Raw genomic sequence first — 11480 nt, 5'->3', positions numbered from 1 at the left:
GTCATAGCTACACTTGCTGCTTATAAACACTGGTTTTGCTATTTGACGTAATTTTGACGAATTCACCCCCAACAACACTTCGTAATGTAGTTATTGTGTCAGGGCGGTAATATTGATGCAGGGCATGACATTGATGAGCTTTAAGAACAATAAAAAGCGAATTAACTATTTCAATAATATTTAATAACACAGAGACGCTGAGGAAATATAAAAACGCCGCCCTCTAGCGGCCTTGAGGTTTGATTTATTCTGATGCCCTTGCAAGGTTCTCATACATCACGTTAACATGTTTAAGAATACGGTTAATAGGTTAAAACGTTCATTTACAGCTATATTGTGAGGTTTTTAATGTTATACATACATAACCAAAGCTCATATAGCGGAATTCATAACAAGAAGTCTGACAGCCCAAACTCAGGGCGACACTATCAACGTGTACCCAATTAGCCAATGACAGCGCAGCTAGTACCGACACGCTTTACGTGCTTACTGACTGGACCAATGAGGCGATCGCACAGCCGGTTGCCTAGAGACGTGTTGTGTCCATGTTGCCGAGGCACGAGGAAGCAGATTGTCGTCGATTTGTTTGTATCAAACATGGAGACTCTTTGGCGGCTTTGAACAGACTTACAGGCTGGTTAGCGCTTTGGGACGCTATCCTTTGAAATGGTGAAGTTGAGGGCGAAGTGTCTGCTTGTCGGTAGGTGATTGTTTCCCTAGTATCGACGAGTTTAGTCTTTCTGCGTGATGAGCTTTAACAGCGCTAAAGCTAACCAAAGTTAGCCTCAACGCCGGGTTTAAACGGGCAGATAGATAAATGATAGATAGATACTTTTATTGATCCCAAACTGGGAAATTGTTTAGTTTTGACTTGACTCATCATCATTAACTTGCAAATGTCGTTGATAAAGTGTTGCTCTACTAGCTCTTTGATTCGACTTCGGGCTTTACAGCCGGGTAGTCAAGTAGTAGCTTTAATAATAATAATAATAATAATAACAATAATAATAATAATAATCTTTTTTTCTGTAGCACAACATGATTGTAGCTCTTGAGGGGTTAAAAACAAACACACACACTTCAATCGAGAGTGAGAGAGGCAGAAAGATAAATTCCTCAAAATGAGATTAATAAAAGAAACAAATAAAAACATAAATACATTAAAAGTCTCACGTAAAGATAAGCGGCATACAAACAAGGTTGTAGTCCAGTTTAGGAAAAGTTTGAGTTGCTAAAAAATTGGAGAAAGAACAATCATAACAATGACTTTGAAATGAAAGCAAAAAGAAAACAAACACACTTTTAAAAGCTCCTAGTTGAAGTAAAAAAAAAAAAAAACAGATCTGTGCTTGTATTTTCTCCTTTAATGCAGCGAGCATTAGATTAAATCTTTATTTGTGATTCTTAGTATTTGACTTTTAACCTCATGTATGTATCTGTATTCATTACTTTCTATGAAACTTTTTTGATGTTGAACCCTATGAAGGTTTTTCTAAGTATTAAATAAATTCTATGTTATTATTTTGAGGCTCTTAACATTAAGTGTGATTTATCTTCACTCTGTATAGAATTGTTCTGCATGTATGTAATGGCCCACATGTATGTTGCGTACAGGAGACGCTGCAGTGGGGAAGAGCGCCCTCTCTCACGTCTTCCACACCGACGGCACTCTCTTCCAGAAGAACTACAGCATGGTGAGAGCCTGAACGCATCTTTAACAGAAACCCTTACAAACATCCTGTTGACATTCATCTGCAGCAGGATATTCACCTCACACAGAATAACACAGAGCTCTTGTTGTAAAGCATCTGTCAGTGGGATTTGGGGACTGGGATTATCCACAGGGCGAATGATTGAAGACTCACACAGGCTTTCTTTCCTTGGCTCATTACCAGAATAGACATCAGCAGGTCAGGAATAAACAGATCAATGTGCCACTGAGCGCTGAGATGCTCAGCATTCAGGTACTCGGCCCACTTAAAGACTACAGCATCTGGATTCACTGAATGGTTCCTCCTCACCTTAATGAGAGGAATCTCCTGCTTTAGATGGAGCGCGGTTACCTGTCAGCGTTACAAGAGCAAGCTGCATGTCAATGTTACAGATCAGGTCATCAGAGATTCGTACACAGACAGAGCAGAAGCACTCTGGGATAAGACTGCATCATGACTCAGCTGTAATCACTTCAACCAATTCAGAAGAGGTTCTTATTAAAAACCTCTGATTTAGTTTCATGTCTTTTTTTGAAGGTGTGCTGAAGTAAATGCTTTTAAATTAATGATCCTGTTGACTCTCTCTCTCTGACATCCACTCATCATTCAATGGGCTCCCTGATGTATGAGGTCATGTAGGCAGAGTGATTGTCTTTGCCACTGCCTAACTGCAGTCTAGATGGCCACGTCAACATCCTATGTGCAGTGCATTCACTTGTGAAGATGCATCGCTGCATCGCTGCATAACCTCGGAATCATGCATATTTAACACACACATTTGCCTAATTCACCGTTAAAACCTGCAGCTAGTCCGTGAGCAGAATACAGCACCAAAGCGTGTGTGTGTGTGTGTGTGTGTGTGTGTGTGTGTGTGTGTGTGTGTGTGTGTGTGTGTGTGTGTGTGTGTGTGTGTGTGTGTGTGTGTGTGTGTGTGTGTGTGTGTGTGTGTGTGTGTGTGTGTGTGTGTGTGTGTGGCTCTTGCTGTGTCAGTAGTATTGGGGGTTCTGAGGTGACACAAACATCGATAATTAATGCAGCAGGATTCTGGAAAGCCACCAGAACAGGTAGTTAACAAGCACACACACACACACACACACACACACACACACACACACACACACACACACACACACACACACACAAACAAACAACCGCTGGACAGACACTATGAGAATAGACACCAAATCGGGAATGTGTGCAGTATGGAAACATATACAAATGTATGAAGAGTGTGTAACATAGAAGCCAATGAGAGTGGGCTTGTGTTAAACAGGAGTTGTGTACCTGCAGACCAAAGTGCTGTCATTAGCTAGCATCTCTGAAAAAATGCCCTTGGGAATGTGCTGGTCGCAGCCTCTGCTGTTGCTATGCAACTGTTAAAAACCTGTTTGAAGCCAGACACTGTCCTGTTGCTTGATGAAATATTTTTTTTATCATCATTTAAGAGGAACTCCAGCTCCAGCGACTCTGGTATCCAAGTGGGATGATGCTGTTTCATGTTGCCACCATGGCCTCCACTCCACAGAGCGCCACACTCAGACATCTGTGTTCCATGAGCGTCCAAATGTCTCCACAATCCTTAATGTTACAATTAACAATGTCCCTGAGCGAGTTTGGATTACATTTCCGGGTTCTCCCTTTCTCATTTGCCCAAAGAGCCCATTCCCAGCAGCAGTGCTAAATGTGTTCAGGCCTGTGTTGTAGGGTGGAGTTTGGACTCAGGGGACGGCGTGTCCTCTCCGTTGTGAGCGATGTGAAAAAGGACTCGAGCACTCTGAAGTAATTTCAGGTGCCGGCGCAGCAGAAGTCATCCTTCATGTTCTTCAACTTTTGATTGTGAAGGGTAAACCAGGCTGTCGGCCATTCTGCTCACGTACTCCTTTGAAAATGTCAGACGGCCCGTTATATTCCATCCTATTTGTTACTAATAGGCCCTCGTTGACATTCCAGCAAGAGGCTTCCTATGCATCACGCCAGCTCATTAGCCCACTCATTAGTGGGCCTGCAGCGTGTGTGCGTGTGTGTAGGCGGATGCTTGTTATGAACGGTTTCTGGGTGTGATTTGGGTAAATGTCGCACTTCATCGTGAGCTCGAGATCTGAACCAAACCAGTTCAGCGCCGACATGAACGTACCTCAGCTTTCTTCTCCGAGGTTGCCGTAGCATCTCACACAATCTTTAGGAGGAGGTGAAAGACCGACGCTTCCAATCCACTCAGATGTTCTTCAGATCTCTTAAGTCATGAGGGAGGCTCGTCTGGTTTAATTAGGATTGGAGCAGATCTATCACATTTATTGCCCTCTCTCTCCTTTCCTGTCTTACCTTGGGACTTGACTTGGAGTTTGATTAGGAACCTGACTTGTCTGTCTCGATTTGGTACTTGAGACTTGACCTTTGATCCGTCTCTACTAGACAACAACTCAGTCTCTCTTCTCTCTTCTCTCTTCTCTTGTCTTCTCTTCTCTCGTCTCTTCTCTTCTCAAACCTCCTACACCTTTCCTCAAAGTCTTTTGGAATTTTTTGGAATAATCCTGGGCTAAAGGACACATTAAAGTTTATCTTAAAAATGGCCTTGATGGAACTACCAACAAGAACATTGAGTCACAAGGAAACACACTAATCAGACAGTGTGAACTGTGGAGACTGTGAGAGACTTTATCCCGATCCCAAGTCACGTTGAGTCATTACATCGTGTTCTTACTGTGTTTGTTTGGCAGACGGCAGGAGTGGAACTGCTGATGAAATCCGTCAACGTCCCAGAAACCAGCGACAGCGTGGTGAGTCCGGCCATGTTGTGTTCTACCGTCTGTCCTTCCTCGCTGCACAGAACTCCACAAGGGTCCGTCTACAGATACAGTGTTAGGGAACAGTAATGACTTGTGGGTCCTTTCTTATGTGGCGTCTGTACAAACTTTGCCCATTTACTACTGGCAGTTTTCCGTCTGTAATCATGTTCTGAGGCTGGGTTGCAGCGAGAACATGAATGCCAAAGCAGCGAGACACTAAGAGTGACCGCCTCTCCTCGTCTTTGCTCACCAGGAGCTGTACATCACAGACTCGGCAGGGCGGGAGACCTTTGTGGAATCCTGCGGGAAAATGGTGAGACCGATCCTCCAGTTATTCAATTCACATTAAACCTGTCACTCCCAGATTCACCCCTGTAATCTGATCTAATCCCTACGCTTTGCCGCTATGATCCTTTGTCTGTCACCGTCCCGTCCACAGTGGGGTGAACCCTCCTTGCTTTGCCTGGTTTTTGACCTGACCAACGAGAAATCCTTCGCCAACTGTAGCCTGTGGTTGGACAGAGTCCGAGCCCACTGCCTGGGCCTCAACATTCCAGGTAATGTAGGACATACAGAAGCAGTTCAATCACATACAGGTCACACTATCTTGTGGTAAACATAAGACCTTTCCACAAATCTATGGTTGGAGTACCTGCTGTAGGAATGTTCACACAGCCAGGTGCAGGAATGAAGCAGCGACCTGAAATCCCCACTCTGGCCTCAGGATTGCCAACATGTATAGAGAGGGCTAAAGAGAACCATCACTTTGCTAATCAATTGTGTGTGTGTGTGTGTGTGTGTGTGTGTGTGTGTGTGTGTGTGTGTGTGTGTGTGTGTGTGTGTGTGTGTGTGTGTGTGTGTGTGTGTGTGTGTGTGTGTGTGTGTGTGTGTGTGTGTGTGTGTGTGTGTGTGTGTGTGGTTCAGGTGTCCTGGTGGGCAACAAATCAGACCTCTCGGCTAGGAGGGAGGTCCAAGCATCCGTGGCCAAGGAATGGGCCCAGGGCCAGGGCTTGGAGTACTATGAGACGTCTGCTGTGAGTGGAATACAAATCAGTGCTGTGTGTTTCTATGTGTGTGTTACAGTGTGTTACAGTGTGTGTTACTGTACAGTACTGTGTGTTACTGTGTGTGTGTGTGTGTGTTACTGTACATTACTATGTGTTACTGTGTGTTTTGGTGTGTGTGTGTGTTACAGTGTGTGTGTGTGTTACTGTACAGTAGTGTGTGTGTGTGTGTGTGTTTGTTACTGTGTGTCGCTGTGTGTGTGTGTGTGTTGCTGTACAGTACTGTGTGTCACTGTGTGTTACTGTGTGTGTGTGTGTTACTGTACATTACTGTGTGTTACTGTGTGTGTGTGTGTGTGTTACTGTACATTACTGTGTGTTACTGTGTGTGTGTGTGTTGCTGTACATTACTGTGTGTTACTGTGTGTGTGTGTTACTGTACATTATTGTGTGTTACTGTGTGTGTGTGTGTGTGCTGCTGTACATTACTGTGTGTCACTGTGTGTTACTGTGTGTGTGTGTGTTACTGTACATTACTGTGTGTTACTGTGTGTGTGTGTGTGTGTGTGTGTTACTGTACATTATTGTGTGTTACTGTGTGTGTGTGTGTTGCTGTACATTACTGTGTGTTACCGTGTGTGTGTGTTACTGTACATTATTGTGTGTGTGTGTGTTACTGTACATTACTGTGTCTTACAGTGCGTTATTGTACATGAGTGTACGTTACTGTGGGCTCCTGTGCGTTACTGCATGATACTACTGTATGTGTTACTGTAGGTTGTGTGTGTGTGTTCACTGTGTCCATGTTTGTTTCTTTCAGAAAGAAATGGAGAACTGTGACGCACCGCTGCTCAGTTTAGCCCGAGCCTTCCACTCGCTCTACCAGGAACGCAGAGAGAGCATCCAAAACCTGAGCTAGCAGCACACACACACACACGCACGCACGCACGCACGCACGCACGCACGCGCACACACACACACACACACACACACACACACACACACACACACACACACACACACACACGCACACGCACACATACACAGTTTTGTATTTGTATGAAAGTGCTTTCCTATGTTTCTGCTCTCGTGTCCTAAATGTGTTGTTTTGTCTTTGTATGACATCATCCTCTCTCCAGTCTAATTTAACGTCTTTGACAAGTAAAGGATTTGTTTCTTTATTAGTCTGTCTTTTTGCTTTCAGCCGGAAATAATATTAAAGCAGTGGAACCTTTACTTGTTATAGAAACACAAAAGGCCTCCTCCTCTCCTTTCCTTTCCTTTCCTCTCCTCTCCTCTCCTCTCCTCTCCTCCTGTCTGTCACTTGGTATGAACCCTCTCCCTGGTCCTCCATCCTCTCCCCTCCTCTCCTCTCCTCTCCTCTCCTCTCGTGCTCTCCTCTCCTCTTCTCTTCTCTTCTCTCATCTCCTCTCCTCTCCTCTCCTCTCCTCTTCTCTTCTCTCATCTCCTCCTCTCCTCTCCTCTCCTCTTGTCTCCTCTCCTCCTCCTCTCCTCTCCTCTCCTCTCCTCTCCTCTCCTCTCCTCCTGTCTGTCACTTGGTATGAACCCTCTCCCTGGTCCTCCATCCTCTCCCCTCCTCTCCTCTCCTCTCCTCTCCTCTCGTGCTCTCCTCTCCTCTTCTCTTCTCTTCTCTCATCTCCTCTCCTCTCCTCTCCTCTCCTCTTCTCTTCTCTCATCTCCTCCTCTTCTCTCCTCTTGTCTCCTCTCCTCTTGTCTCCTCTCCTCCTCCTTTCCTCCTCCTCTCCTCTCCTCTCCTCTCCTCTCCTCCTCTCCCCTCCTCCCCTCCTCCTCTCCTCACTTGGTACGACCCCTCTCCCTGGTCCTCCATCCTCTGCATAGACGCCTGTTCCAGATTTTGCCCTGAGGAGCTTGAGTTCATTGTAACCCACATTTATGACCTCACCCTGTTTCTCTTTATGTTTAGTCTTGATCTCAATGTCACCTTGTTCCCGGCCTCGTCCTCCTCATCTCCCTGTCTCTCTCTCTGGTTCAGTCTTTGTCTTTCCTTCATCTCTCGTCTCTCTGTCTTCTCTTGACGCTGTCTCTGCATTTGTAGGAAGATAGGAAACAGGAAGTCCAAAAGCAGGAACGCCTTTCTAGGGTCCCTCTCTCTCTTGCCACGTTTCAGCCGTGCACGGCCAGTAAATCACCTTTTTAATTAGCCGCCTCCCATTCAACGCAGGCCGACGCCCTGTCCTCGTCCTCTCCAGCTGCCGCGGCGTTCGCGTGAGGGTGCGGCCACTCTCCCTCTCTCCCTCTCTCCCTCCATCTCTCTTTTCCTCTTTTCCTACCGTTTACGTGTGTGTGTGCGAGTGTGTTGTGTGTGCGCCAGCAGGTACTTCACACATCTGTTCACTGTATGTGTAGGTTGATGGTGTTCATTTGTTTTTAGCTTCTGACAGATGAGCCTGGTGAACTTGTAACACACTCACACACACGCTAGCAGGAGTGGGGAATCTCAACTTGTACTTAAGGCGATGGGCAGAATTTTTGGAGGCCATAGGGCACAACCAAGTGTCGTGACCTTTTCCCAGCTCCAACCTTTGCTGCTGTTTGTAATATGTGGGATCAATTGCTCCTTTATTAAAGGCACCAAAAGTAGACAACAACTTTGAGTTTCTTTTTTGTTATTCTACTTAATGATCAGTTGAAAATCGAGGATCCCTAGTAAGAAACATCATGCAGCTGTATGTTCAGAGTCTCTTTATTGATCGGGCTCTTTTAGTCGTGCTTAGAAATGTAGCGTCGGCTGTAGCAAACATACAGTTTGTACTGTACGCATCCAACGTCTCACTCTACTGTGAGACACCAGCGTTTCATTTCATTTCAGTTATATTTCTGTGCACTTCTCTTCACGCACACACACACACACACACACACACACACAGATTTGTATTCACAGCACAGCCTGAGCACAGGGCGAAGAGCTCCAGTTCCTATCAAACACCTACACTGCCTCTTTTTCTGTCTCTCCCACACATGATAATCTTTGTAATGGTGATGAGGCATTGATTCAAAGCACCTGTTCACCTGTTCACCTGCGTGGCGCCTGCTGCCTTTGTGCTTAACCGCTGTATGCTTTAAGAATTAGCTTCAGAAATGACCACACCACATTTCATTGTTGTTGTTTTTTCAATAAAGATTATTTTTTAACAATGCATGTCATGAAGGATCGAACTCTCTTTTTCAGTTGTATTGGTTTAAGTCGTAGTTTCACCAAGAAACCCAACATGGCCTGGATGATTGAGTGTGTACCTCCAAACCAGAAGGGGGCAGCATGGTGCTGTCTGAATCTGGCTCCTCCGACTGCTCTGCTCCCTTTTTCTCCCTCTTCCCTCTGTCCTCCCCTCTCTCGCCTCTCTTCAGTGATCACAGCAGTACTGCAGAGAGACATGCCAGCCACTTTGATCAACGCACTGGGGCAGTGTGAGGGAGAGGGAGAGGGAGAGGGAGTGAGAGAGAGGACACAGAGAGAATGAGAGAGTATCATGCAGCAGTTCACCAAGGCTGACGTTTAAGAGTTTGACATTTGTTCCACAGCCAATTGAATATCTGGTCAGCCAACCAAGGGGGAAGGGCGTGAGTGAGTGAGTGAGTGAGTGAGTGAACGAGAAATTAAGGGATAGGAACTTACTTATTGAGACAAAGAGAAATTAACAATTAAGCAAGGAAGGAATGAGCAAGTGAGTACAGGAGTGACTGAGTAAGAGAGAGATTGAGACTGAGCGAGTAAGTGAACAAGTGAGCATGAGCGATGGAGTGAGGAGAGAGACGACTGGAAGTTGAAAAACCAGGACAAAGTGTTTGTGCTTGTTTTCCAAAAGAATGAATACTGTGAAACTCTTTTGAACAACGGCGACACATTGCAGCACAGTTTGCACCCCGAGGAAGTTGTGTTTATGTTGCAATTCACTCCTGGCGTTCCTTCCAATGAGAACGCGTTTAACCCTCAAATCTGCACAGCTAATTCGAAGTAATGGCCCTATATCTGATGTGCTAACATCTTTTCTTTTGAAGTGGCTCCAATCTGATCCTTTGTCTACATTGTTTAATCCTGAAGCAAATTTAACAAGGGTTTATTTTCTTAGATGGTGATTAGGCTTTCTGCACCAGCGTATGCTATGCTATGCTAAGTAAAATGGATGCTGTGTTTGGGGAGAGGCTGTGCGAGGACATTTGGCGTTACCCACACGTTTAAAAGACGATAAAGACTTCTTCAGTAAAATACAACAAGCAAAGGAGCTATTGATGTTGTTTTTGTTGTGCATTGGTTGCTATTTTAGTTTCCAGTGTGCATACACAGACACCAAAGTGTAATTTTGTGGTGTATCCACTGAAGTATGTGTCCTTTTGATAAAGCTCTCAAAACAGTCACATTTTAGATTAACGGTTAGATTACAGCACTTCTTCATTTATTCATTGCGTCTGTTGTCGCATAGATTGTTCACATCATTCATGTGGACAAAGGAGGACAAAGCGTCACATTGTTATCTGCTGAAATCATGACGTTAATGGTTAGACTTCATACAAGTATTTACAGCCTTCTTGTGGTGCCTTTGCTCACCTTGCCTTTCTTGCATGGATGTGGTACCTCGGTGTCTCCTACCTGATTGTGGTGGTGGGAACCTCAGTGGAGCCTTCAGTTAGTGGTTCCCTCTGTCAATAGCTGCTCTACTGTGCATCACTAATCCTACATGAACCAGTAAGTCTTACCAGTTGCTTCCCATAAATGAACAATAGTAGTTTGTACGGAACCGATGGGCCACACACATCCTCAAATTCCACTCAGGCGTTGTCCCTCATCAGTAGTCCAAGTCACCCAATGACAAAACAAACCCTTTTGCCCATAATAATCCATTATTTGAGGGTCCTTTGGTCTGCGGGGTCAGATTACATTCTCACTACAGAGGAACTGATCGCTGTTATGGGAGGGGATATTCTCCATGTGTGAAAATAAAGGCACGAAAGTTGCCCTTAAAGGCCACAGAATGCGTCATCCCATAATAATAAAAATTCTGTGTATTTTAAACAGAGATATAATCACTTGGGCGAGGACTCGGCAATGGAGAAGATGAAAAATTTGTTTGCGAAATTGATACTAAAAGTTCAGGTTTTTAGCGTACAAATGGCAAAAAAAACTTGACATTTGGAGGTGTTTGGTATTCACTTACCAGGTCCAAAGCTCATAGAGTGGATCCTTGTTAATCCATGGAAAATGTGGAAAAGACTCTAAAAGCTGCCCTATGTGGATTTTAGTAAGATACAAGTATGCTCACCATCAGAAAGTGTTTTTCTGTGATATTTTCCTTTTTATGTATTACTTTCTTAAGTAACTTCTGGGTGTTGTGATGCCATTCTTAGAGCGTAACACAGCTCTGTTAGTGAATCCAGGAGATACGTTTAGCTTTTATTGTGGCGTGCGTAACTTCTATCTTTGCACTGTTGAAGAAAAAGCAACATGTCCATAAGAGTCCATTCAAAGACCTACAGACCCGGTCATTTGACAACAAATACCTCCAAAATGCTTCAACGTACAAAGTGAGCTGCTAGACGTGAGAAAGACCTGTAAACCATGAAAAAAGATCATCTCTAAACACGGCCCAGCTACATGGAAAGTTGTGCAGCATCGCGTCCATAGTTACACAAGATACAAGACACTTGTTCTGTTCCCTACATGGGGGTCCAATTTTTATTTGTCATCAGGACTTGATGCATCCAAGTTCAGAATCATTCAGTTTTGGCACCTTGAAAGACATTACGCTTTTTTTAAAATTCTCATTTACAACAACACAACGCCAAACCAAAGAACAAATGAGAGAAAAAAAACCAGACGAGAAAAGAAAAGAGACTAAGGCTGTGTGAGAGTTCAAAGGAATAGAAGAAAATCTGTACCTATATGTGAAGAGAGATGAGATTTGTCTTTTGTTAAAAAAGCCTTGATGAGTTCCTCAAGGTTT

The 11480-nt window shown here is 44.5% G+C and overlaps 1 protein-coding gene across 1 annotated transcript; it reads left to right on the top strand.

Annotated features, from left to right (window-relative positions):
* Nucleotides 1–539: 539 nt before the first annotated feature.
* On the top strand, nt 540–8672 carry ift27 (intraflagellar transport 27 homolog (Chlamydomonas)). Its single transcript, XM_076171732.1, has 7 exons — nt 540–700; nt 1615–1694; nt 4430–4489; nt 4752–4811; nt 4938–5055; nt 5423–5532; nt 6323–8672. Exons 1-7 carry the CDS (start codon nt 667–669, stop codon nt 6419–6421), a joined length of 561 nt encoding a protein of 186 aa, XP_076027847.1. The 5' UTR covers nt 540–666; the 3' UTR covers nt 6422–8672.
* The last annotated feature ends 2808 nt before the right edge of the window (nt 8673–11480 follow it).

This window comes from Genypterus blacodes, unplaced genomic scaffold, assembly GCF_046128005.1.
Source record: "Genypterus blacodes isolate CSIRO-AG114 ecotype Tasmania unplaced genomic scaffold, CSIRO-AGI_Gbla_v1 ptg000269l_1, whole genome shotgun sequence".
NCBI lineage: Eukaryota > Metazoa > Chordata > Actinopteri > Ophidiiformes > Ophidiidae > Genypterus > Genypterus blacodes.
Note: the sequence above shows the minus strand (reverse complement) of the source record. Positions and strands in the feature narration are given on the sequence as shown.

Excerpts from the sequence above, each read along its gene's own strand:
- ift27 (XM_076171732.1), top strand. The coding sequence starts at position 667 with ATGGTGAAGTTGAGGGCGAAGTGTCTGCTTGTCG. Across the intron at positions 1,695-4,429 it reads TCCAGAAGAACTACAGCATG|ACGGCAGGAGTGGAACTGCT; the intron begins GTGAGAGCCTGA and ends TTTGTTTGGCAG. Across the intron at positions 4,812-4,937 it reads TGGAATCCTGCGGGAAAATG|TGGGGTGAACCCTCCTTGCT; the intron begins GTGAGACCGATC and ends TCCCGTCCACAG.